Here is a 22,845-nt window from a genome sequence, read left to right as displayed (position 1 = left end):
AGAGGGGGACTCTAGAAAGCAGCGGCCGGTCTGAGTTCCACAGATCTTTCCTGGGCTGGAATGCAAACAGATTAAGTGGGAGGATCTGAGGACGTGCCAGAGACACCCGAAGTCGAGGCTGCTACGCTGAGCAGGAAATTCAAACTAGCTCTGTCACAACTTTCACCCAGCGCTGCCTGGGGACTCTGGGCATCCTACAGAAGTGGAAGCTGCTCTGGGGAAGTCATCGCATTGGTGACTATAATTCCCTCTGAATTGCTGTGAGTATAGCTCTGTTAAGTGACTGTGTTGTTTCTATTGGCTCCGGCACAAATAAACACCCGTTTATTTGATCTGTGTCCGTGTCTGGTGCTTGATCCTTTTAAAGATTCCTGGTCCCGTTACAGGTTACATACATGTATTGGCCAGCAAAGGAATCCCGTGGTGGTATAGGAGAAGCAAGAAAATTCTGAGATCGGTATTCATTAAACAGGACTAGTTGGACCTATTCACTATTCAGTGTATTCACTTAGTGCACATTGCTATTTTTTTGACACTGTTAACTCGAGGACATGATGGCTGTTACTGTTTTTATTTTCTTTCCTGCTGCTGTTTTAGTTGGTTCCACGAGGTGGTGATATGTAACTTTATATGCACAGTGCTACTGAAAATACTGTGTCCTTTTTACAAAGGCCTTATGCTTGAAAGCACATTTTTGCTGCAAATGAATTCCTAAAGCAGCAATCTCCTCCGATAGCAATTTTTTCCTCCATAATTGATCACATTTTTAAGAGATCTTTCTAGGCCTTTGCAATGCTGTTTTTTTATTCTTAAAATCCGATGCTACGTTAAGGAGATTTGGTTTAACTCCTGCAGCGTACAACATACGTCATAAAAGCCTGCACCTGGAGGCCCTTGTGATGTGCGTTGTATGCCCTGCACTTCCCTCCCTTCTCCTCCAGCTGGCAGGGCTTTAAATCGGCTCCTGCCGGTTAGAGCATCTCATATACCAATCAAGGAAGTGTAAAGGAGATTAAATAACCCAGATTATGAAGCGTGAGCTGGGTTATTTCTCATTTTAAAATAATAATTAAAAAATCATCTATATCTACTTATATGGAAGTATTTTTATTCTGGCGAGTACCTTTTGCATTTAGCCTTTAAAAATTCAGGTGTGGGGAGCCTTGCACGGTCTTACTAAGTTGGGGCTTCCTTTTCCCAAGATAGTATATAGAGCAGGGATAGAGAAATCCTGGGCTCCTAAAAAAAAAAAAACCCTGGTGCCTGTGATGTGCGCAGTGATGACTGACCTGTTCATCACCGCTGTGCTCCCCAGCATCATCAAAGCCGGATCGCGTATCCGCACGAGCAGCCGGCAAGTGGCTATCGTTCATGCGCGGTCGGCAAGCGCTCGTCCTGCATGCGCGGTCGGTGCTCGACAGGGGGATCCAAGAACAGGGACAGCACCCGAAAAAGTTGGGACAGAGCCCTAAATACCGGGACTGTCCTGGCTAAACCGGGACATCTGGTCACCCTATCTGCACGGGACCGCTACATTGCCTAGACAGGTAAATTTTCCGCAGGACATTGTGCCCAGCACATTTTGCGCGCAGCCATGAAAAACTCAGGTGTGAAGAGCCTTATGCATTCTTATTGATTTTTTGCCAAAATTGGACGTAAAGCTATATATTTATATATTTGGTATTGATGTACTCAGAAGACCCAAGAGCAATACCATTTTGTATTTATAACATTATGCTGATATGATACAGATTTGACCCCAAGAGAGTCAGAAAGAAACACCCTAATGATTGCACTTGAATGCCGGTATTGGTTTTGGTGTAAGGCAAAAGGGTGACCCATCAACTAATACCTCTTTCTGGTCAATCTATTAACCACTATGGGATCAGTAATAATGAACAAAATGATAAAATTTTATTACATCAATATATATTTACACAAACACAATGAACTATTAGAATAAATCAATACAATTCCTTGTAGTGGAGTAGAATGTAGAATATGTATATTGTCTTGTTAGTTAGTTCTGTCCTAATATGTAGTCTACTGGGCAGAAATCTACATTCGTGGTCGTGTAATTAGCAGTGTATTCGCCGTAAGTGTGGTATCAAAATGTGCCAAACCCTACATGTATTTATACGTGGGTGTCGTGATCAGTGTTTGCCTTACACCAATAGTATAATACAAGTCTGTGATCCTGCTTACTGCATAGATAGATGTATCAATACCTGTATATAAGAACAGACGTTCTAGTGTTATGTTCAGGATTTCTATACAGGCATACTGAGGGTGGACAGAATATCTTGGATGCCTATTGGATGATTAATGCCTCGAAAAAATATCTTGTTCGTTCCTAGAGTATAGCTATGCAATGGGCATCTGTAGGTATCCAAACAATAGTATCATGCTGTATCGTATTTGAACCACTTAAACACACATAATCTATTACAAATGTATCTCCTAGTGTTGTGGCTATAAGGTATCAATGAGACCTGCTGATCACAATATTTTTCATATCCTCAGTACACAGAATAGTTAGCTTGCTGCAAGTATAGGAGTAGCAAAAAGACACATGACCTAATGCAAATAAATCTCCTGTTGCTGTAACTATAAGGTGTCAACAAAGGCAGCTGATCACAACATGGTATCTATTGCACATAACCTGAATCCAATACCCGGCAACACCATATACTGTACAACCTTGTACAAATGAACTCTGGTACTCAGTAGTCCGTGCTAACAAGGGTTACAGCAAACCCACAATGGAGTGTTAAAACCAGTATATGAGTCGTATCTTGCGGGTGATGGTGCGAATAAACTGCAGCATGACCACGTCTACTCTCTGACGTCACAGCTGCGACGTCCTACTTCTCCCTTCTCCAACATATGTTTAGCATGTCCCCCATGCTTATTCAGGGGGGTGGAGTCAATTATTACCTTCCCCAAGGTAAGTATTTAAGACCACAGTGAAGGGGGCTGGTTACCCTATTGACCAATAGTGACGGAATATCTTTTAATAGCCCTATCAGATCGAGAATAAATTTCACAGACAAAAACAATGTTAATTAACATGTCTGTATCTATCACTACAAAGTACTCTCAATGTATCTATGTATTAAAGATATAAATACATACTTGTCTATGATTGTTGTGAAAATGTATATATACATCACTTTTTTTTACCCACCATAACTTTATTAAGTGTGGTCAAACCTATCCCTGCTTCATTTTGCAAAGCCGGTATAACCAACCCCACACTGATGAGACCCATTATGGTCGAAACAGCTGTCTGTGGGTGGGTTTACTGGCTATGCATCTTAACCCAGACTGTGCTCAAAGCTGTGAAATGCAGCAAGCTTAAGCCTATAGGGGACCGTGTTAAATGGTTTTGAAGCAAAAGGTGGCACTGTGTGCTCATTTGCATTTCATTTCCCAGAATCCCTTACTGCAGTGAAAGTGCTGTGTGCTGGGTGATAATGGTGAAAGGCAGGGTTGCAGACCTGTCTAAGACATGCAAATGAGCATACAGTAATATTTCCATTTGCTATATGCTTTACTGTGGAGGGTTTTTGTCACTTTTTTTTTTTTACCCACCATAAACTGAAATCAGGGGACACAGGGCATTCATATTTAGTATTTATTTTAATTACATTAATTTGGTGATAATATTTGGAAAAGTTTACTCATGACATATAGTCACATTACATGCAATGCACACCAGAAAGATACAAATGAAAAGCTCAAATTGTGCTGAGAAAAACAATATATCGTTTTTATACTGAAGGGATTAAATATCCAGGACACCAAAATAAAGCTCCCCCCAGAGCCCAGTGCAGTCTGAAAGGGACCGTGCTGACCGAAGATGCCTAAAAAAAAAATTATGATTTTTAACACTCACACAGAAAACAGTTAAACTTATATTGGCTTCTGGGGGCATTCACACAAAAGCTGCAGATTGTGGTGAGGATTCTACAAGGAGGAGTCCTGGCAGCAGCAGCAATGGAGTTTAATTTGAGGTTGCTTAAAGAAAAATACAGCAATTAAATTCCTGGGAAAAAATTCAATCACTAACAGGAATGCATAACAAGATATGGGTTGTGTAAAATATAAGGCATTTGCACCTATCAGTATGCATGCTGAGATGTGTATAAATATTGGTTCCGATCTGGTCACAATGGTCTATTAATGTATATAACCTAAGGTATATAAACCAAAATGTACTCCTTTTTATTATTGTACTCCTTTTTATTTTATTATTTTGCGGGGGGGAATGAAATGTTATTCTTTTTAACCGGGATCCTGAATGTTACTCAATTATTTTTTTTTTTGGGGGGGGGGGGGAATACAGAACAGAGATCGGGGAACTCAAGGGCAAAATAATACACAGGCGAATAATATAAATACATACACGCATACGTATTGAGAAATAATTATTGTTGTCGGCCCCTTATAGTGAGGTCTGGTATGCACATCATACAAACAAGAGACAGACCAAAGGCAGGTTTAAAACTGATAGGTGGAGAGGGGGGAAGGAGGTCTTGGTCACCTCCAGGTCATTTATATCTTTGTGAATCATTCCTTCAGTCCCTTAAAACATCCTCTACCTTTGCAAAGGGGGAGTTTTATCACAAGGAGGTCTATATCGTAGCCAAGTCTGCAGCTGGGCCCTGTCTTCCCTAAGAACTTAACCATGGTTCCCACACAAGCGCATATTTGTTGCATTTCTCTCTTTAAATGGCTGTGAGTTTTTCCATAGCTGAGACATGCCAAATCCTTAGTTTGATATGATTTATAGACAGGGCTTTCCTTTTTTTCCACGCTGCTGCGATACAGCACCTTGCTGCAGATAGCACTTGGGTAACAAGCTTTAAGTGATGTTTGGATATACTGTATTAGGAATTGGTTTGCCCAATAACGCGCTCCATATGTCCTGTCTAATGTTTAAATTCATTAGAGAATTTAGGAACCTAAATATCTGTCTGCAGAATGGAACCAACACAGGGCAGCACCACCAAATGTGGGTTAAGGACCCATTTTGGCAGTATCCTCTGAAAGAAGTGGGGGAGTGGGACTTGCTGGCCTTTGAGTGCTTCTGTCACCGATTTCAGGTTTGTTCTTCTTTGGAAAGTTGTAGTCGACTGGTCCGGAACAAGCTGCAGTTTGACCTCTTCAAACTCAATTGATTCCCAATTCTGTTCCGCCGTCATGATCTGCTCCTTGACTTTATAGTAATTGAGTCTTAGAATTGTATCTCTCGGCCAGGCATGATTTGGCGTTTGCAGCCTCAGGGCTCTGTGGCCCCCTATCCAGTAGCAACTGAGTTTTGCAGGTCTGGGCACCGGAAGAGAAACAAGCACGTGAGGTAGTCCCAGAGGTCTTCGACCGCTTCGTGATACCCCTCTTATCCGATTATTATTCTGACGGGAACGATTGTTTGGTCTTCCTGCCTCTCGTAGATCTCTGTAGTTGGTTCTTTAATATATATATCTTGTTTTGTAGAAAGTGGTGAGCCTAGCTCGTCCTCGATTTTCTTGTTCAGACCCACTGCATGTTGAGGTGCCATCTTTCATTGCATTTGTCAGTGTGGGCTAATATTTTCTGAAGAACTCCGGCACCCCTCGATGAAGACCTTTTTTTTTTTCCTTGCTTTTTGGGGGTATGAACTAAGTAAAGAGCCAGCTTTCCTGCTCCCATTTGTGTTTGCCACCCTTTGTTAGTCTTCCTCGTTGTTCTCCTATATGTTTTCTTCAGTAGGTCTGGGATGGGTGTCCTCCCTAAGTTCCTACACACACTCTAGTACTGGGTTTCTTGGCGAGTTGCACGTTAGAAAATGTTTTAAGTAAAAGTCAAACCCTTTTCAGTTTCATGTTTAGAAACTAACATTTATGAAGTGAAACTTCTTTGCTGGCACCTACAGACTTTTTGATACCATATTCATAACCTGAGTTGAATCTCTAAGATAGGATGGTAACTGACAACAATATCTTTCAAAAATGAATCAATATGTTGCGATAGATTAGATGTAGAGAAATTAATCCCTGAGATTATTGGGCGACCAGGTGGTCTATTCATGTCCTTATGTATTTTAGGTAAAAAGTAAAAGATTAGGATTTTCGGAAATCTGTTATAGAGAAAGTGAAATTCATTTTCACTTATTATACCCGTGTTTCTTCCTTTCTGTAATAATTGATCTAACTCTGAAATAAATACTTTAGTGGGATCAGGCGTAACAACTGAGTACGTATCTTTATAGCCCAAAATTCCTAGGGATTCTTCTATGTAATATTCTCTATTCATAATAACAGTGCATCCCCCCTTATTAGCTGCTTTTATTACTATTTTTTTAAATCTTTTGCTAGTTTGTTAATTTCTTCTATTTCTTCTTTAGTTATATTGTTTTTACCATTTAGATGTCTCTGCTAATTCTTCAAAATCCTTTGCTATCAAATTATAAAGGGGATATATAAAATTACCTCTATCATATGCTGGGTAAAAAGTAGACTTTTTTTAAATTAGTATGACAAAACTCTGAGTCATTAATTATTGGTTGCACAACTTGATTTATTCTTGGAAGGTCAAAATTACGTCTCAGAACGTGCCATTTTACAGTCAACTTCCGCATAAATTTATTTGCAACAATAAACAACTTAAATGTATTCGGTCTCACTGAAGGTTCGAAATTCAAACCCTTAGACAAAACTTTAATTTCTGAATCTGTTAAAATAGTATTACTTATATTAAAAATACCAGTACAATCCACTACTTCATTCTTTTCTTTTGTACGTCTCCCTCCCCTAACTCCTCTTCTACACTTTCCTCCCGTTTCCTTCTCAGTGTGGGAGTTTGTTGATAATCCTTTCTCAGAGGGGAGAATTTGTTTTTGTGTTCCCACTCTTGTAATGCTTTCCTCCAAGGGAAGGTTATTCATTCCTCTTTCTTTTTGGAGTAGTGGCCTTCCCCTAAAAAAGATGAGGTCTCTTTCTTATTATAATGCTCTCTCCTTTTATCTGTTTGTTTGTGATATTTCTGCTGTTCGTATTCTCTCTCTTTGTGAGAAAATTTTCTGTTTTTAGAATGTAATTTATGATGATAGGATTTTTCTTGTCCATGATGATCCTGTTTCGAAACGCGGGGTGATCTGGAATGATCATAAGAGGAATGATACCCTGTAGTATAAGACTTTTTAGATTCCTCATGTATTTCTTTATCATCAGTAGAGCTTTTATCTTTGCTCTTTTACACTACTGTATATTCAACCCTTCCTCTTATTTACGGTCCGGGAGAGTTCCTGCCTAAAAAATGCTCCAGATCAAAAATCTGAAAACGTCTGATAAAAGCTACAACCACGTGAATGCTCTTGCTCAGCTCCGTGGAACTGAGGTGGGTCAGCTTGGATTCAGCTCCCCCAGAGCAGGAACAGTCTCCGATTGGTTCTTTGCGGTGCCCCCTCCTCTAGGTGGAATATAGAGCAGGGGCATGGCAGATCAAGGCGTGACTTGGCTCCGACTGAGCCAGTCACAGTGGTGGGTGGTACTTCGGCTTGGCGCCGAAAGCTTGCAACTAGGTTTGAAGAAAATAGCTTGCTATTTTGCAGCAAGCCCACACTGTCCAGTTTTTTAGTCAGGAACACCATTTTGAGTATATAGAACGTGCGGTGAGCTCCAAGTTCGGGATCAACCATTTTGAGTAACAGACAAATTGTCCATGAGGGGAAAAGGTACTCAGGGTCCCTGGCGACGGCCGTCCCTGGCATATTTTGGAATAAAGATGGTGAGGATTACCACGCTCCCTGGACTTACCATCAGGGTGCCCCAACACACTATTCTGTTTACAGAAAGATACACGCTCTCTGATATTTCCCATCAGGGTGCACCCCAATAGTCTCTGGGTGTTTACGAAGGGTGTCCACGCTCCCTGGAGTAGCCTCTGGATGCGCCCCAAATAGTCTCTTTTCCCGGTAAGGGTCTAGGTAACCCCCACCCACCTGTAGCCTCAGAGAGAGGTTCCCCCCTTCCTTATCTGGCTGCTGCACTTAAAAGCCTGCCATGTTGCTGCATCTCAGTAGCACCTCCAATTGTAGCGCTGCCTCCCCACCCCCTTTGGGAGCTCTGGCCTTTGCTGCGGGTGGTGTGGTGCTTCATACCTTTTAGGTTCCAGGACATGCTGAGGGTCCGTGTTGGTATGGGGAAACAGGACAGGCTTTCGGTTGTCTTCAGGCTGGATTCTTATCTGGTGCAACGCCTCCATTCACAACAGGCTCCAGGTGTACTGGAGACAGTCTCCACTGTGAAACATCTCTCATACCCCTACTCAATAGACTGAGACTTAGGCAGGAGTATATAAAACAAAAGGGCTTCTTTATTCCTCCACTGCAGATGTTATACAACAGAGGCAGTATACTTTCTCAAGCCCCCAGGCTTCTGGATGGTGCTTACGCCTCCTGGCAGAATTGATTCCTCCCAAGCCTGCTGGGTATTCTCTTCAGCCCCCCTTGAGGGAGAGACTTGGACTCACTATAATTTGGAATGGCTTCCTCCCTAGTGCAGAGGGGGAGGACACAAGGTCTGCACCCGGATTAGCTGCACACAGACCAATTTCCACCTCCAACCCTGTCACTCAGGGAGGCTGCCTGAGGGTGGGGAAACCCAAGATGATGGCCTGCCACAGCCTGCAGCTTCCAGGACTTACATGACAGGGGGGGCAGAAGTATATCCAGAACCAGCCATGGTTGATAAAGTCCCCTAGGAGGGATGAAACGTGGTGTTTTTGTGCTGAATACATTTTTCTAAAGAAATCCGAAGTTGCCCTGGATCTTTCTACTTTCTGCACTTAAAAGGGGACATCTGTAAGTGATTGGTAGACAGGGTTATATTTATTAACTTGTTTGTACTGCTAAATCTGAGAAACGGCTTGTGACGACTGTTCAGTAAATCAAACATTCCCATGTAAGATGTATTTATAGTAGTCTAATAGAAATGTTGCCACTGAGTTGTGGACTGGTTTCTGAGCTATAATAAGTATCCTGCCATGTTCTCAGACCTATACGTGGTAGCATGCACTATAGAACATAATCAAAAACAGATTTTATTTAATATGTCTTTTATGAGAGCTGGGAAAGAATAAAGTGCCATGTGAGAAAATAGCACAGCAATGCTCATTTCCAACTGCATGTCTGGTTTTGATGCCAAATAGAAAATGGTGTTATAGAGATTATGTAGCAATGATTCAAACATTTTGAGCACTTTCACATGTCTGTGACCGGCCCACAAACCTGCCTTACCCCATAATGACATCGTGTACCCTACATCAGCAAATTATTCTGGCCAACCACATGCACAGCGTGTCACTTTTTACCTCTTATCCACTTTAGCGTAGATTCTTATAGGCTTATGTCTGCTTTTTTTTATACAGCTTTAAAGCAAAACCTGGGTTAAAGAACTGCATTGCCAGTAAACCTACTTACAGACAGCCATTTTGACCGTCTGGGTCTCATCAGGTACACAATACAATTGCCATTTTGTTTTTAAAAGAGCATGTTTCACTGCAGAGCTCGGAGCTGCAGATCAGTATTGTGTTGACTCTTCCTTTTGGGGATTTACTTTTAAAAAGATTGTGTCTCTGAAGGTAAAATAATGATTTGAGAAGATGAATTATCGACATTATATTTATTTCAATACATAGGCTAAGTGTAGGAATTTTTACCTAATGTAAATACTCGGTTGTGCTCTGCTTAGACGTTTTTTTTGTGCAACAATAGACACATGTACAGCACTTTATGCTGTGAAGCTTCTTGTAGCTTTACGCTGTGAAGCGTTTAGGTCCATTGAAATGAATAGGCAGCTATTTACATAGCATATTGAATAAGGGCCTTCAATGTCTTGCTTACAAGTTGGTCAGCCAATTTCCACTATCGGCATCTTGGATCTGACTTCACACTGCTGACTGATGTATGCCAGAAAGTGGCCTGTGAAAAGTACTTTTTGATTTATCTCGAAGGTCAACAACTATAATCTTGGGATATAAATGTGTATATTGTACAGAAAGACAAAAAAAAAAGTGCTATGATAAAGTGAGAGGAATTGTAAAAATAAAATACTGTGTGAAGTTGTAGTCAGTATTTATAGATTGCATTGTTGCAGGACACATTATACAATTTTGTAGCCGATTACACTAATAAGTTGGTTGTTCAACATGGAAAAAGAACAGCTAAAATATATTTTGCTGCTGTGTAAAGACCTATTGTATGTAGCCCCCCTCCGGGGACTACTAATTTGTGTAAGTGGTTAACCGGGTGGGATCACTCTGGTATTGCCTCTCCCCATCATGTGATGTAGGATGTCTTGTGACCTGTAATGTCACCATAGCAAGATAGGTGTGTGTGTGTTATATGTTTACTAGGGTGTGGACTCTATATACATATAGCTGCGTGTGTACTGTATTTAGGTTTATCCATTATTACCAACACTATTAGTCCACTTATCCATCTACACCCCACATACCACCATCTGTATTGACATACAAAGCTCACATTCTCAATCATAGAAATAGCACTCTCATCTATGTAGGATCAGATGTCTGACGACTAAAAGATTGCATTTAAGTGGCTATTTCCACAGTAAATTCAATAGTATAACTGTGGTATTCAAACAGTGTTCAATAGCCACTATCATTTTCAACACTAGCGTCTAGATCAAGCACACTGACGCCTCCGTTTATTCATTTTTAATTTGTTTTAATCATTTGGTACGTTGCTTACTTCACTACAACTATATTTTAACTAGTTTAAATAAAATGTATTTTTAACTTGGCAGGGGTGTCTCTTCAGTGCGTCATAATAGGGAGCTTTTCTTTCCTCTGTCTACAGACTCCGTGGTATAGTAGCAATGTTTCTGCGTGAATGCAACCTTTCGTTGGTTTCAAGAAATGTAATTCATGGCTAGTTATAGTCTTCTACAGGAAGATAATTTGTGGTGGACAGATCCTTGAGTTGTGCGTGCCTCTCACTCAGTCAGCGGGATCCCTAATGCTCCACTGTAGTCACCGGCCGTCACACTCTGCCTGGGAAGTCACCGTGATCCGGTGCTATCCACTTTAATGGCTGTAGCATTCAGCACTCACCCTGGATAGACCAAGGAGCTTGTACAATCTTTGGCATAACTTGCTGCTTTTCGCACCCAAAGCTGGGATGTTTTTTATAAAGGCCTTTAGGGGAAAGCATTTTTAATTTGAAAATCATGCGTGCCTCCAATTGAAGTAGGAATGTGTCCCTGTCCTCCCCTCTACCCGGTCGGGGGACTTGTGCAATTGGCCAGCATCTCAGAGTGGTCAGTCCGTATTGTCTTTCACAGAAATGGCGAGTCACGGTTTGACATTTGAATTCTTCAATATTGAAAGTGTTATTGAGGGCTATGCGTGTAGCAGATCTGTGTAGCTGGATGCGCTCCTTCAGCATCCCGGCATTTGATAAAATATACAATGTGTTGTTTCACAGTTGATAAAGTCATGTAACTCCCTGAAGAAGGTCCCGGTCAGTCACGGGAGACCAGTACTTTTTACAACGAAACCACCGGGATCACTAGCACCAGACGGGACACCGTTGAATAAAATGAGGTTTATTCTGGCAAGCCAGCAGACAAAACAAAATACACAATCACAAGATACAATACCAACTGGGGACCTTGGGAGTAGACTCTAGCCTCGCTAGGTGCAGGGGCCTGCTTCAAGTAGGCTTGCCCTGTCCACTTCTCGTCCTGGATCTCGAAGTGCTGAACCCACAGCAGCCACTCTGAAAATATTCCGCCAGTTGAACACCGTCAAACTCCACACACTGTCTAGTACAGCGGTGCGCAAACTGGGGGGCGCGACCCCCAGGGGGGCGCGAGACTGCCGGCGGGGGGGCGCGGGGTTTACAGAGGCCCCGCGCGCTTCCCGAAGGCACTTAAATTAAGTGCCGGGGGAGCTGCAGGGCCTCTGTAAACCTTCACTTACCTAGGCTCCGGCGGCTTCCTTCCTGCGTCGCCATGGCAACGCGGCATCAAAATGACGCAGCGAGGTCATGTGACGTCATGACGCCGGAGCGCAGGTGAGTGGGGGTTAGGAGGGGCGCGGGAGTGAGGGGACCGCCGGTAGGGGGGCGCAGGGAAAAAAGTTTGCGCCCCCCTGGTCTAGTACACTGATCGGCAGCGCTCCTTACAAACTAACCGCAAGAAGTTGATAATGCGCATGTGCTGCCTCAATCGTGACCTCCTGACGAAGCATTGCTTGCAAAACCGGTAGGGGTCACGAGAGGCAGCTTTGCGCCGTCTCCCTTTGTCTGGAACGAGATCCTAGGAAGTGGTTGCAGAGAGGTTATTCTGCCGTGTGTTCGTGTGTCCGGACAGTATTGCGTCCACACTGAGCCCCTGCTGCCACTTCTTGTGGTTAGTTTCGTTCCCCTCAATTAGGTTTGTTCCTTCTAGGAGTAATTAGACATCCTTAGTGGATGTATTTTTAACTCATCTAGTTGTTTACTTCACTGAAGTTATGTTTTGGTTTAGCATTTATAGGGTGTGATTTACCATACATAGTATTTGCTTCATATGTGTATTTTTATGTGTTTTTGTTTTGTACATTTCATTTATTGATTATTGTCTTTTGGTCATAGTGACCTTTATTACATTTTGTGATACATGCACAACCTGGTTGCTGTATCAGCATCACTGTCACGTGAGATTACATTTTAAGGATTTAAATAATAATGTATACACTGTTACTACTAAAATCACTCACGTGCCAATGACTCATTTGCTGTTTATGCAGCAGCTCTTGCAGTTCTAAGATAATTTACAATAATTATATTATTCTTCGTTAGATCTCTGCTGAAACTCGGGAAAACAAGTGCAAATAGATTTATCAAATAAAAATCTTCAATTGCTTTCAGTGGTGCTGTATTTAATCTGTGGTGCTGTTCTTGCCCCAGTTTTTCAGTTGAGATACTTTATTAAATAGACCCCAAAGTGCAAATAAATAAGTATTTCTGCATATATATTTTACTTTTCAATATATTTACAAATTAATGAGCCCTGTCACAAATATTCTTATATTCTAAATATTCTTATATAGGCCCATATCTATTAAAGCAGTTTCCTGCAAGACACCTCCTGACAATGGAACACACATTGCAGCCTATTCACTTGAATGGAGCTGTAAGGTGTCTTCCAGCACTAGAAAGTGCCTTGCGGCAGAAGACTACCTAGTAATCATGTCCTATACTGGCTGCTAACATACAACTCTAGAATCAAATTTAAAACCCTAGATCTGACTTACAAAAGCGCTCAACGACACTGCGCCCTCTTGCAGCTCAGCCCTCATCCCCAAATATATACCCAAATGCCCCCTATGTTCTGCACGACATCTGCATTTCCTCCTCCCTTCTTACACCCTCTCACTCCAGCTTACAAGACTTCTCCCGTTCTGCCCCCTCTTACTGGAATTTCCTTCCACGTACCATCAGACTCTGCTTTCAGACATTTAAAAACCTCCCTGAACACTCTCACCTTTTCAAGGTCCCTCCTCTCCCCCTCCCCACCCTTCAACCTCAATGCAATGAACTTTCGGGCTGGACCATACTCCAACCTGAGGTATGCGCCATCCCACAATGAGCAGCTACTTTTACCTTTTTGTTTCAACATTGTCCTTCATTCCCTCTAGAGCAGGGATGCGCAAACTGGGGGGTGCCAGATTTTCGTGGGGGGGGGGGGGGTGCAGAGGCCCCATGCTCTTCCCCAAGGCATTTCATTTAATTCCGGGAATGGCGTGAGGCCTCTGCAACTCTCAACTTACCAGGATTCAGAAGCATGGTGACGCGTCGCCATGGCAATGCAGCGGCAAATGATGCCGCAGCGTGATGTCACATGACCCCATGGCGTCATTTGACGCCGGAAAACAAGATAAGGGGGGCGTGAACACCAGGGGGAGCAGGCAGGGGGGCGCAGTGCCAATAATTTGCGCACCCCTGCTCTAGAGCAGCGGTGCGCAAACTGGGGGGCGCGCCCCCCTGGGGGGGCGCAAGATTGTTTAGGGGGGGCGCAGGAAGCAGCGGCGATTTTGCCAGGAGCAGAGGGGAAAAAGCCGTCTGCAGCTGCAATTTTTCTTTTGGCCATTAGGTGGCGCTGTGCTGCGCTGTGCTACAGTACACAGCAGCATCTCGTTGCTTCCTGCTTCCTGCGTGTGTGACATGGGGAGAGGGGGTGAGTGAGACTGGGACATGGGGGGGAGTGAGACTGGGACATGGGGGGGAGTGAGACTGGGACATGGGGGGGAGTGAGACTGGGACATGGGGGGGAGTGAGACTGGGACATGGGGGGGAGTGAGACTGGGACATGGGGGGGAGTGAGACTGGGACATGGGGGGGAGTGAGACTGGGACATGGGGGGGAGTGAGACTGGGACATGGGGGGGAGTGAGACTGGGACATGGGGGGGAGTGAGACTGGGACATGGGGGGGAGTGAGACTGGGACATGGGGGGAGTGAGACTGGGACATGGGGGGGAGTGAGACTGGGACATGGGGGGGAGTGAGACTGGGACATGGGGGGGAGTGAGACTGGGACATGGGGGGGGTGAGACTGGGACATGGGGGGGGGTGAGACTGGGACATGGGGGGGAGTGAGACTGGGACATGGGGGGGAGTGAGACTGGGACATGGGGGGGAGTGAGACTGGGACATGGGGGGGAGTGAGACTGGGACATGGGGGGGAGTGAGACTGGGACATGGGGGGGGTGAGACTGGGACATGGGGGAGTGAGACTGGCACATGGGGGAGTGAGACTGGCACATGGGGGAGTGAGACTGGGACATGGGGGGAGTGAGACTGGGACATGGGGGGGGTGAGACTGGGACATGGGGGGGGTGAGACTGGGACATGGGGGAGTGAGACTGGGACATGGGGGGGAGTGAGACTGGGACATGGGGGGGGAGTGAGACTGGCACATGGGGGGGAGTGAGACTGGGACATGGGGGGGAGTGAGACTGGGACATGGGGGGGAGTGAGACTGGGACATGGGGGAGTGAGACTGGCACATGGGGGAGTGAGACTGGGACATGGGGGGGAGTGAGACTGGCACATGGGGGGGAGTGAGACTGGGACATGGGGGGGAGTGAGACTGGGACATGGGGGGGAGTGAGACTGGGACATGGGGGGGAGTGAGACTGGGACATGGGGGAGTGAGACTGGGACATGGGGGAGTGAGACTGGGACATGGGGGGGAGTGAGACTGGGACATGGGGGGGAGTGAGACTGGGACATGGGGGGGTGAGACTGGGACATGGGGGAGTGAGTGTGAGACTGAGGCATGGGGAGGGTGTGAGTGACATGAGGGGGGTGAGAGTGTGAGATGGGGAGGGGGGTGAGAGTGAGTGTGACATGGGGAGGGGGGGGTGAAAGAGCTACATGGGGATGGGGATGAGAGAGACATTGGTGGGAGGGAGGGAGACACTGGCAGGAGGGAGAGAGACACACAATGGCTGGAGGGAGAGTGTGAGAGAGACACCGGGTGGAGGGAGAAACAATAGCTGGTTGGAGAGTGCAAGAGAGACACTGGGGGGAGGGAGAGGCAATGGCTGGAAGGAGAGTGAGAGACAATGGAGGGAGGGGGACACTAGGGGGAGGGAGAAAGAGAGAGAGAGACACACAGGGGGAGGGAAAGAGAGTGGGGGGAGACACTGAGGGGAGGGATAGAGAGGGACTGGAGGGGGAGTGAGAAATACAGGGAGTTGGAGAGACTGGAAGAGGAGTGTGAGACTGGAAGAGGGGAGAGAGTGAGAGACAATGGGGGGAGGGAGAAAGAGACACACACTGGGGGGAGGGAAAGAGAGTGGGGGGGGGAGGGGGAGACACTGAGGGGAGGAATAGAGAGGGACTGGAGGGGGAGTGAGAAATACAGGGAGAGACTGGAAGAGGTTAGAGAGGTCCTGAGGTGTTCTAATGTGGCGGGAAGAGAGAGATTAATAATACAGCAGAAATGGGAACGCTATTAGACAAATATTATAATATTTATTTTTAAGTTATGTAATTTGTGCTATAAATACTTTTTTTGTAGACGCGTGGCGGGGGCGTTACAAAGCTGGTTCGCCCTCAATGGCTGAACCAGCTCACGTGCACTGACGTCATGTGATTTTGATTACATCAGGCAGGGGGGGCCCGAGAAATTTCATGGATGAAAAGGGGGGCTCGGCATAAAAAGTTTGCTCACCCCTGCTCTAGAGTGTAAGTTCTCACTAGCAGGGCACTCATTACCTCTCTGTATCTGCGCATGTTGGTATGAAACTGTATTTGTTTATCTCCTTTCTGTACCGCACTGCAGAATATGTTGGCGCTTTACAAATAAACGATTATAACTTATTGCCATAGTGAGAAATTAGAGAATGAAATCCATGAATACATCCAGTTCACTTTATATTTCACCATTTAGATTAATAACTGGATATCATTTCCTTGTTTTTGTAAAGGACAAACTACCAATGAACAAAGAAATAACATACTTGAACTTCCCGGGACAACATTTACTTACAATCAGCCTTTCCAGGTAAGATGCAACCAGTTTAAAATTACACTACTTCTGCCATTACTAGTCCTATTAAGGCTTTCACTACATGCTTTTTAGTTTTGCTAATTATACAGTAGCCTTTCAGCGTTACAAACTTTGGAATCTAGGAAAGGGCAAAGAGAATAATGGAGGAGTGTGTATTACAATTGAGCAATGTCACAGAGGCTCATGAGGGATGCAAAATTCAAGAATTTCCTATGCAGAAAGCCTTTACTTACTATTACTATTTTGTAATAACTAGATATTGTTATCCATATAGCTGCTGTGCATTGGTAATCATTGTCTGCGTAGAACAATTTGAATATAGTTCTGCATATTTTGAGTACAATCCCTCAGTGGACACATTTTTTTCCCCAATCATTTACCAATGTATTTGAAATGACACTGGACCATATTTATTATGTCCTTCTTTCAAGTGAGTAGGCTGTAACGCGTCCTCCGGCACTGATGGTGTGTTCTGGAGCAGGGGTGCAGACCACTGCTTGCTCTCCTCGGCGCTTCGCGCCCCCACCTCCCCACCCCCGCTCGACCCCCAGCGTCAAATAACATGCGGGATCATTTGACGCCACGTCGCCATGGTAACGTAACCTCACGTGACCCCGCGGCATCATTTGACGCGTCGCTGGAAGGGAAGTGTATTATAGGGGCCTCGCGCAGTCCCCCGGCATTTAATTTAAATGCCTGGGGGAAGAGCGCGGAACCTCTATAACTGCCGCGCCCCCCCAGAAAATCTAGCGCCCCCCAGTTTGAGCACTGCTGTTCTGGAGTAACACGGCTTGGCAACTATTAGATGGTGTGTTCTGGGGTAACACCGCTTGGTAAATATTAGATGGAGTGTTCTGGGGTAACACCGCTTGGTAAATATTAGATGGTGTGTTCTGGGGTAACACCGCTTGGTAAATATTAGATGGTGTGTTCTGGGGTAACACCGCTTGGTAAATATTAGATGGTGTGTTCTGGGGTAACACTGCTTGGTAAATATTAGATGGTGTGTTCTGGGGTAACACCGCTTGGTAAATATTAGATGGGGTGTTCTGGAGTAACACGGCTTGGTAAAGATTAGATGGTGTGTTCTAGAGTAACACGGCTTGGTAAATATTAGATGGTGTGTTCTGGATTAACACGGCTTGGTAAATATTAGATGGTGTGTTCTGGGGTAACACCGCTTGGTAAATATTAGATGGTGTGTTCTGGGGTAACACCGCTTGGTAAATATTAGATGGTGTGTTCTGGGGTAACACCGCTTGGTAAATATTAGATGGTGTGTTCTGGGGTAACACCGCTTGGTAAATATTAGATGGTGTGTTCTGGGGTAACACCGCTTGGTAAATATTAGATGGTGTGTTCTGGGGTAACACCGCTTGGTAAATATTAGATGGTGTGTTCTGGAGTAACACCGCTTGGTAAATATTAGATGGTGTGTTCTGGAGTAACACGGCTTGGTAAAGATTAGATGGTGTGTTCTGGGGTAACACCGCTTGGTAAATATTAGATGGTGTGTTCTGGAGTAACACGGCTTGGTAAAGATTAGATGGTGTGTTCTGGGGTAACACCGCTTGGTAAATATTAGATGGTGTGTTCTGGAGTAACACGGCTTGGTAAAGATTAGATGGTGTGTTCTGGAGTAACACGGCTTGGTAAAGATTAGATGGTGTGTTCTGGAGTAACACGGCTTGGTAAAGATTAGATGGTGTGTTCTGGAGTAACACGGCTTGGTAAAGATTAGATGGGGTGTTCTGGAGTAACACGGCTTGGTAAAGGTTAGATGGTGTGTTCTGGAGTAACACGGCTTGGTAAAGATTAGATGGTGTGTTCTGGAGTAACACGGCTTGGTAAAGATTAGATGGTGTGTTCTGGAGTAACACGGCTTGGTAAAGATTAGATGGGGTGTTCTGGAGTAACACGGCTTGGTAAAGGTTAGATGGTGTGTTCTGGAGTAACACCGCTTGGTAAATAGTAGATGGTGTGTTCTGGAAAAGTTTTTTTTGTTTTTTTTTTACTGTCTACAAATTTTGAAAACCAGTACAAGTATATTTACATTTTAGTCACCTAGATTTAATCCATTAAACTATTAATGCCCTTTATTCATTTTAGTCCTAGAATGGCTTGTCCCTTTACAGTACAGCTGACTTGAAGATTGTGTTCCTTTCAAACAGAATACCTTCTCCCTGTTGTACAATAGTGCACCACATGTTATTTTTATTTTTTTTAAACAATCAAGATTTCCAGCACAATCCTTATTTTTATTGCACGTTGACTTACTGGTTTAAGTTTTGTTAACTTGTGGTTACCACTGAGAAATGAGCAGTGTGTACTATAATTTAGTATCAAGAGTTGTCCCTCAACCAGAAACTAAAAATGCAGCACATATGTAAAACTGCAGACATGTTACGCTTTAGCAATGAAACTCTGTCATTCTACTTTCACATTGCAGCTCATGTCTTCCTAATGCTTTCTTTGCTTATCTCTAGACCCCTCAGCAAGAGGCACTACATTTCAACAGAGATGGTTCGGGGGCTACTAAGGTTACCAGCCCAGCATCAGAGGGAAATCTAGTGATGGCTGAGCTCCTAAATGACATCCCTTTCATCTTGGCACCACATGTCCTAGAAGTGCAGAATATTTGTAGAGAACTTCCTGAGCGAGTTCAACTGTATAACCTGGACGAGAACTTTGCAAGATTTCACTATGACTTCACCTTGGAGAATTCGGTGCTTTGTGGGCTTTAAGCTCCAGTATGTCCTGTGTTAAATTGTATTCTTACCTGGGCACTATATGTTTGTTCTAGGTCGCTGGTTTTCAATCTGTGTTCTGTGGAATACTGGGTTCCCAGATGGTACGGTGGATATTTGAATCCTTCAAAAACCAACCGTTTTAATTTGTGCCATCCTATTTCATTTACAAATTCAGAAATACGCTTCAATTATATACCATATTGTTATACATTATTATATTATAAATAGTGTGTAAAAAAGCAAAGTAGTATTATAATTGGGCTGCAATTCAATAAAGTCCACAATACAGTCCCAAATATTTCTACAGTTCTTAAAAGGTTGAAAGCACTGTTCTAGAGGCCTACGTGACACTAGCTTCCTTTCTGCTAGTTTACCAAAGCTATGCCTTCTTTACATGGCCATCTAATTGATCTATGCATCTCTAAAACACATGTTGATATATTACATGTTTCTAAAATATTTTCATGTTCTGTATACATAATTGAATGCATCAGTATGTACCTCCACTTTATATGTTATACATATTCAGATTATTGTCTTCCCGGCGTTGCTCGAGAAACTTGCCAATTCTGTCTATAGACTGATGAGCAGAGTTCACTTCGTGGCTGTAAGACGTGTGGCATGGCGATAACAAGAGATACATTCTGCTTGTTAGATCAGAGTTGGCAGTAATACATCCTGTAAGCATATTGTAAAACCGAGGATGGGGGAAATCGTACACAGGAGAAACACTGTATGTACAGAGGCAACAGCTTGAACTAGCCAAAGAGCAAGATCAAATAGGAATCGGTGGGTTCCTTTAACAGCAATGTGGTGGGCAAGTTAAATGGGGTGCTTTGACACCCAAAAAAACACTTTGTAAAATGTGTGTGTTGTTTACAGTGGGAAAAAATACTGTTTAATATATACATGCTGGTGAAATGCAATACAGGCATACCCCACATTAACATACGCAATGGGACCGGAGCATGTATGTAAAGCAAAAATGTACTTAAAGTGAAGCACTGCCTTTTTCCCACTTATCGATGCATGTACTGTTCTGCAATCATCATTTACGTGTATAACTGATGTAAATAACACATGTGTAAGAGGCTCTATAGTGTCCCCGCTTGTGCACAGCTTCGGTACAGGTATTGATATTGCTGTTCAGGACGTGCTGACAGGCCATGCGTGAGCTGACATTTACTTATTGGGCGATATGTACTTACTCGCGAGTGTACTTAAAGTGAGTGTCCTTAAAGCGGGGTATGCCTGTAATGCCTACATTTGTCAATTTTTCCAGGTATTTGTATTTGTATTTTTATATATGCTTGAGCTTCAATATGACACAAAAAGCTATGGCGAATAAAAAAAAGTGCCAAAAAACTATCCACTGTACAGTGCACAGCAAATACCATATACCACAAAGGAGCCCAATATATCTTAATATACAATGCATCGGCCTTTTGGCTACGCAACGTGCTGCTGGGAGTGGCTAGAACCAGACACAAAGAAAGTTATGGTGAATAAAAAAGTGACAAAGACCCAGCACCATGCAGCAAATAAATATCACTTATGAGCACATTCCCATGTCTCGGACATATCCACAAACCTGCCTTGCCATACTAAGAGATAACGGGGAAAGGCAGGTTTGCGGACTTGTGAGACGTGAAGGTGCTCATTAAGTGGCATTTTTATTTGCTGTACATCTTCAATATGGATATTTTGCAGGACACCAAAGCACATCCATAGTATGTGACTGAATTTGCTTTTCTTATCTTTAGTGTTGATGTTTCAGGTCTTCCTATTTGTGTATACATCCTGAAAAAAAAAAAGATTTATTTACTCTCTTTTTGTAGTTTAGAAAATATTTATTAATGGTTTCAAGTGTGCTTTACTCATTCAGTTTCTCAGAATCTTCCTTTATCCTGAGCCCAGCATAAGGCATGAACCTTGTTACTTCACCAACAATGTCCTAATATATTTCAGTTGGTCAGGATATCCAAGATTGCGGTGGAATCTGCCATATAATCGCCTTATGATATAATGTATTGAATTGTATTATTCTTTGTGTGTATATTTCCTTGTTTAATGTAAACTGTGAAAATAAATGGTTTGTGAGAAAATAAACATACGGTATATATTGATATCAGTACATTCCAGTAGCTTTAATCTTGGAGAAAATGACACCTAAAACATATCAAATCTTTGTATGCCACTAATCTGGAATGTTGATTTTTGTGTGGCGCAGCAAAATATATTCCTGGATATAATGGCCACTTGGTTTTTACATCCCCCCCCCCCCCCCGCTCTCCACGGTTCATAAGGAAATCAATATGACTTCCATACCAGCCTCACATCACCGGCCAACAAGTTGCACCATGTTGTGAGAGTATGAGCTGCGCCATCTTTTGATTTTACTTCCATATTACCTTGGGAAAAATACATTATAATAAACTCTAAAAATAGGGGTTTGATGCTTGAAATAGGTAAAACCTTTCCGAAATTCCCTCTGACCCTCACATAAACCTCAGCCTAGAAGTTCAGCCACAGGACAATTGCAGCAGATTAACCACAACTGCCAGCACATGTAGACTGTCTCGTAGTGCCGGCTTTCTTCATGTTTTGTGCTTTAGCCTTTGTGACCTAGACGCCACAAAAATATACAAAGTTCTGAACACTAGAGATGTGCCAACTAAGCGTGTTTTAGTTTGCAATTATTTTAATTCATTTTTTTTGCAGAAGTTAACAATTTTGTAAGGTTTATTAAAAAGTAAAATTTCGCTTTTTTTCATGAATTTGTTTGCAATTGATCAAAATGACCATTTTTGACAAATAGTTGTTTTTATTTAAAGTAAATAAATATGACCTTGCATGTCAGGGTCATCTGACCGTATCTTTTTTTGTTGGGAACTTTGCTATTTTTTCACAATGGTTATTTTTTTTTTTTTTTTGCAAAAAAAAAAAAAATTCACAGATTTTGCAAATATGTCTCATCTCTACTCACTACTCACTGTGAAGAAATGCCAGAAACAGGGGTAATGGTTTAAAATCTGATGAACTTTAAGTATTTTAAATTATTCTGGCTAGTTTTTAATTACAGCGGCCACTTTGGGGAATTATTATCTTGATTCTTACATTCCCAAGATGTCATCTGATTTATAAAACCTTGTTTAAAGTTCTATTTTATTTTATTTTTTTAAGACTTTTTACATTAATTTGTGGAAGAGCATATTCCTGTCCAAGTATAAAACTCTGCAATTCAAATGACTTGTCTTGCAGGTGTAGGGTTTGGTTTTATGAAGGAAATTAAGTGTTTAACGGTAACCAGATGCTTGTGCACTGTACTCTTTGTAGGTCATGTGATGTTTCATATATGGGACTTGTTGCCACAGACACAGCATAAACGGAGCTGGAGGTTTACGTTCATCCCCAAACACACAAAAAAAATCAAACTAGTACTTTTCTACTTCACATTATTTACACAAGTACTGCAAGAGTATCACCCCCTCTCCCTCCCCCCCCCACGAAGAAACTACAATAATAC

At 43.2% G+C, this 22,845-nt stretch overlaps 1 protein-coding gene across 4 annotated transcripts in view; it reads left to right on the top strand.

Annotated features, from left to right (window-relative positions):
• UMAD1 (UBAP1-MVB12-associated (UMA) domain containing 1) overlaps positions 1–21,428 on the top strand; it is a 76,178-nt gene extending 54,750 nt beyond the window's left edge. For all 4 annotated transcript variants that reach the window (XM_075587273.1, XM_075587270.1, XM_075587271.1 and 1 more), the window contains 2 exons: positions 16,487–16,563; positions 19,056–21,428. In XM_075587273.1, coding sequence (XP_075443388.1) covers positions 16,487–16,563; positions 19,056–19,313 — 335 coding nt within the window. In that variant the 3' untranslated portion in view covers positions 19,314–21,428. The remainder of the gene's footprint in view (positions 1–16,486; positions 16,564–19,055) is intronic.
• The last annotated feature ends 1,417 nt before the right edge of the window (positions 21,429–22,845 follow it).

The sequence above is a fragment of the Ascaphus truei genome, chromosome 2 (genome assembly GCF_040206685.1).
Source record: "Ascaphus truei isolate aAscTru1 chromosome 2, aAscTru1.hap1, whole genome shotgun sequence".
Classification (NCBI taxonomy): domain Eukaryota; kingdom Metazoa; phylum Chordata; class Amphibia; order Anura; family Ascaphidae; genus Ascaphus; species Ascaphus truei.
This window is presented reverse-complemented; position numbering and strand designations above follow the sequence as displayed.